This window comes from Miscanthus floridulus, chromosome 8, assembly GCF_019320115.1.
Source record: "Miscanthus floridulus cultivar M001 chromosome 8, ASM1932011v1, whole genome shotgun sequence".
Lineage (NCBI taxonomy): Eukaryota > Viridiplantae > Streptophyta > Magnoliopsida > Poales > Poaceae > Miscanthus > Miscanthus floridulus.
In genome coordinates, this window is record NC_089587.1 from 189,683,612 (window position 1) to 189,688,167 (window position 4,556).

The following is a 4,556-nucleotide window of genomic DNA, read 5'->3' on the forward strand; positions in this document are numbered from 1 at the left end:
TTTACTTGTTGGTCACTTTTCGCACCAATAACTTGTTTCCACAAAATTTCTTCAAACTTTTATGAAACGTTATCCTATGTAAAAGTCCTTTAAAAGCTTTATTACTCTACTACAAAGTTCTCACAAGTTCTTCTGAAAAAATCTTCTGTTAAGTTAGCATAAATTGTATGTATAAATAATGATGTATAAAACATACAACGTCACAAAAAAAATAAAATTTCCCAAAAGAAATAAAAGAAAAGTCACATGCCCTACAGGCGCCTTCCTAGCGCGCATGCCACCAAGCTCTCATGTTTGGTCGTTCACTCGTTTGCATTAACACTTGGATTGAATTAAACTGAAAATATGATTCACATATTGAAAAACATACAAGTTACAGCTTGCAACAACAATTTGTTCAATCACCCACAAGACCTTGCTCAAAGCAGGTTATGGCGTTGCAGCTGTATAACAAGAATCCGTAGCATATCAACGAACATAAACAAATTAGGAATAAAAACCATTAGCTAAAAATACAGCCTTCTGCTGCTTGTATCAACTCTGTTCAACAGATGGGCAGGGGCTCGCCGTTCCACTCCTTGAGGCACTCGAGCAGCGGGTCGATGTGCTTGCCCTGGTTGATGGCAAGGAGCACCTTGTTGAGCTCCTCGCCGGGAGAGCGCGTCTTCTCGCCGGTGAGGTACGCGGCTCCGAGCTCCTCGCGCACGAAGCGGTAGAGCGGGTAGGAGCGGCACTCGGTGATTCTGTTTGGTATCGCTGCCGTGCCGTTCTCCACAGCCGCCCGTGCGGCCTCCACAGCCTTGGGCAGCGCCGCGCGCAGCTCCTCCTCGAACTGGGCGACCTTGGCGAACACGGATGTCTCGGCGTCGAACTCGGCAGCGCCGTTGGCGAGGGCGCGCTCCACGAGCACGTTGCGAAGCTTCTTCATCAGCGGGTAGTTGGTGCTGCAGGGGTCGTCGGCATACGCGAACACCGCCTCGCGCTCGATCTCCTGGAGCAGGTCCTTCTCGCAGAAGCGGGCGACGTGGAGACCACCGGTGGAGTCGGTGCTCAGAGTCTTCTTCGCCACCGTCATCACGCAGCTCTTGACGGCGCTCTTGACGTTCTCCTCGATGTGGCGCAGGTCGACCGCCTGGCACAGGGCGATCAGGAACGTCGAGGACATGAGCTTCAGGATCTCGATGGCCTCTGCGGTCTTCCTGGAGGAGATGAGTCCGAGCGAGTTCACGTCCTGGTTGTGCTGCTCCGCGCTCTGGACGTGGTTGGTGACCGGGTTCCCCAGGAACTGCAGCTCAGAGCAGTAGGACGCCATGGCGATCTCGGCGCCCTTGAAGCCGTAGTCCAAGCTGGGGTTGCGCCCACCGGACAGGTTGGAGGGCAAGCCGTTGTTGTAGTAGTCGTTGACGAGCTCAGAGAACTGCGCAAACATGAGCTTGCCGATGGCTGCGATGGCGAGACGTGTGTTGTCCATGGACACCCCGATGGGCGTGCCCTGGAAGTTGCCACCGTGAAGAGCCTTGCTTCGGGCGACATCGATGAGTGGGTTGTCGTTGACGGAGTTGATCTCGCGCTCAATGGACTTGGTGGCGGCACGGATAACCTCAATCTGGGGGCCAAGCCACTGCGGCGACGTGCGGAGCGCGTACCGGTCCTGCTTCGGCTTCATCAACGGGTCCAGCTCGCCGAGCTTCTTGGCAAGCTTCATGTAGGAGCTGCCCTCCAAGATGTGCTCCATGATGGCAGCCGCCTCGATCTGTCCCGGGTGGTGCTTCAGCTTGTGGGTCAGGTGGTCGGTGTACTCCGGCTTGCCGTTCATGACCTCGCAGAACACGGCGGACAGGACCTCGGCAAGGATGGCTAGGATGTTTGCCTCAAAGAGCACGGTGGAGGCAAGGCCGGAGCCCACGGCGGTGCCGTTCACCATGGCAAGACCCTCCTTGGGCTGCAGCTCGAAGAAGCCGCCCTGGATTCCGGCAATCTTGAACGCCTCTGCGGCGTTCACCTTGCTGCCATCCGGGGCGACTGCAACAGAGTTCTCACGCCCGGTGACGAGGCCGGCAATGTAGGAGAGCGGCACGAGGTCGCCGGACGCGGTGACCGTGCCGCGGAGCGGCAGGCACGGCGTGACGTTGGCGTTGAGCAGCTTGACGATCGCCTCGAGGATCTCGAAGCGGATGCCGGAGTACCCCTGGAGCAGGGTGTTGATGCGGACGAGCATGGCCGCACGCGTGGCCTCGGCCGGCAGGACGTGGCCGTCGGTGCCGGTGCCGAATGCGCCTGCGTTGAGGAACCGGATGAGCTCCCTCTGGAGAGCGCCGCCCTCCTTGGTCCTCCTGTGGGACGTGGCGCCGAAGCCGGTGGTGACGCCGTAGCTGTCGGTGCCGTTCATCATGCTGTTCATGACCCAGTCGCTGCTGGCCTTGACCCGGCCACGGGCGGACTCGTCGAGCTCGACGCGGGCCTCGCCAGCGCCGGCGGCCACGGCGGCCACCTGCGCGATGCGGAGGCTGGCGCCCTCGATCTTCACCAAGGGCTGGCGGTACTCGGCGACCATCCGCTTCACCTCGTCCAGGTGGCTGCCCATCAGCTCCTCCGCGGCCTTTCCCCAGTTAAGCGGGTCGGCGCGGGGCGTCGCCATGCACAGGGAGTCGCCGTTGGTAGCAGCAACGCGGCCGTTCTCGCACTCCATTGATGTGGGGCTGGGGTTTGAACAGAAGGCACTTGCGCCGTAAATGATTTGGGGTCAGAAGTAAGGCGATGGCCTGTTAGTCTGGATGGACAAGAGCTCGTGATGCACTGGATGGTGCTGCTCTTCTTGGAGTGAAACGGAAGGGGTTTAAATAGCGGAGGGCTGCGCCCGCGCGTCTTGGGGGTTGGTCGACTTTCCCATAACAGAACGAGTGCCGCGTTGCAAGTAAAATTTTTGGCGGGGCCGGCGGCGTGGAAAGCGTCGCGATTTCGTTTAGTGGTGGCCGGCTGAGGACGGCTCGGTCGCGCCGCGGGCGGGGTTGGTGCCCCCCGGCGCCTGCGCGGGGGTTGGTGACTGGTGTGGGCAGAGCTCCGTCCACCGTGCTCGCTTCGGCTCACCTGCCACGGTACGCTGTTAGTCGTTTCTGTTCTCTGTTTTGGTCTTGCTTTTGCACTGATTTGGGGGATATGATGGCAGCAGGCAGCAGGCAGCAGGAAGGCAACCAGGCACACTCTGTCGTATTGTGGATGCAATCAAACGCACGCATCAGGCGAGTAGATACCAGTAGTAGTTCATAATGTTTTGAAGGACCATTGGTGTCAGCAACAGTTGCTTCATTTGGCACGGAAAAAGCACGTATATTGATCTTTCTAAGGAATGTAAAACCCATTATCTTGGGGGTAGTTAGAGGTTCACTGGGGTAATCGATCACGAGTAAACGGTCAGAGTTAGGGCAGTTGGAACAAAATTTCTATGGAGCATGAGGTTTCGAACGCCTTTGTTTGAAGTTTGAACAGAGGCCTGTCAGCTGAAGCATAAGCAAATGTGCTGATTATGAGTCAACGACCCTGTAGGATTCTCCATTTGTTTGGACATATCAGATCAGATACTTGCACGTATTTTGCAACTATATAATCCTTTACTACTCGCTCCATATAATTTCTCACCGGAGTCTCTTGATTTCTTGATCCATCTTCACGCTTTAGTAACCAGGATTCAGAATTTCAACGAAATTTCACTGAAATTTCCTGAATTTCAATAATTTTGGTGGTGGCCAAAAGAAATTACGAAATTTTGTAATACGGTAGTACATGTGCTATATAACTCTAGACTAGATTCCTATTTTCTATTGTTTGTGTTATATATTCTTCTACTCAATAAATGCGTAGTCATAAATAAATCATGTCAATATTTGTTTAGGTATATATATATTTTTTAAAAAAACATACTTCATGTGCAAGTTCCTAAAAAAATTCGGTGAAATTTTGGCTGAATTTCACGGATTACGGTAATTTTAGGGGTGGCCGATATTTAAAAAAAAAACGAAACTGAAAACCCTGTCAGTAACTACAAAGAAGTGACTACAGGTGAAGAAATTTTTTTGATTCACGTAATGATGGTTAAACAAATTCGTGAGGCGGCTTCTTGATGCACTACTTTCCTGGAAGTTGCCATGGATTCAGTACTTCTGCATCACATGCTCGCCAGTCGCCTCCACGTGATGTACAAGGTGTGTGTGCGAACACCAGCAGGCCCTTGGTCCAGTCGTCGTCGGTCGGTCTAGTCCTGTCTTCGAGTCGTCGTCCACTGGTGTTCTTCCGTTTGGTCACCTGCATCTACACTAAACTAACTGATAAATTTTGCTGGAACTTTCACAAGCATGTTTCTTTCAATCGTCCATATACAGAAGTTTTAGAACCGTAGCAGGAGCTGTCACTTGGTTCATTCATGAAGTAGTAGCAACCAGCAGCATAGCAGCGTAGCAGCATGAAGGAATATTGATTTTCTCTCCCAACAAATCAGCATCAACATAAGCCAAATTTTAGCGAAACGAACATGACTATTAGACTGACCAAACTACAGTTCA

The 4,556-nt window shown here is 53.1% G+C and overlaps 1 protein-coding gene across 1 annotated transcript; it reads right to left on the reverse strand.

Moving 5' to 3' along the window:
- Positions 1-309: 309 nt before the first annotated feature.
- On the reverse strand, positions 310-3,006 carry LOC136477789 (phenylalanine ammonia-lyase). Its single transcript, XM_066476043.1, has one exon. It carries the CDS (start codon positions 2,687-2,689, stop codon positions 545-547), a length of 2,145 nt encoding a protein of 714 aa, XP_066332140.1. The 5' UTR covers positions 2,690-3,006; the 3' UTR covers positions 310-544.
- Positions 3,007-4,556: the final 1,550 nt, after the last annotated feature.

Excerpts from the sequence above, each read along its gene's own strand:
- LOC136477789 (XM_066476043.1), bottom strand. The coding sequence starts at position 2,689 with ATGGAGTGCGAGAACGGCCGCGTTGCTGCTACCAACGGCGACTCCCTG.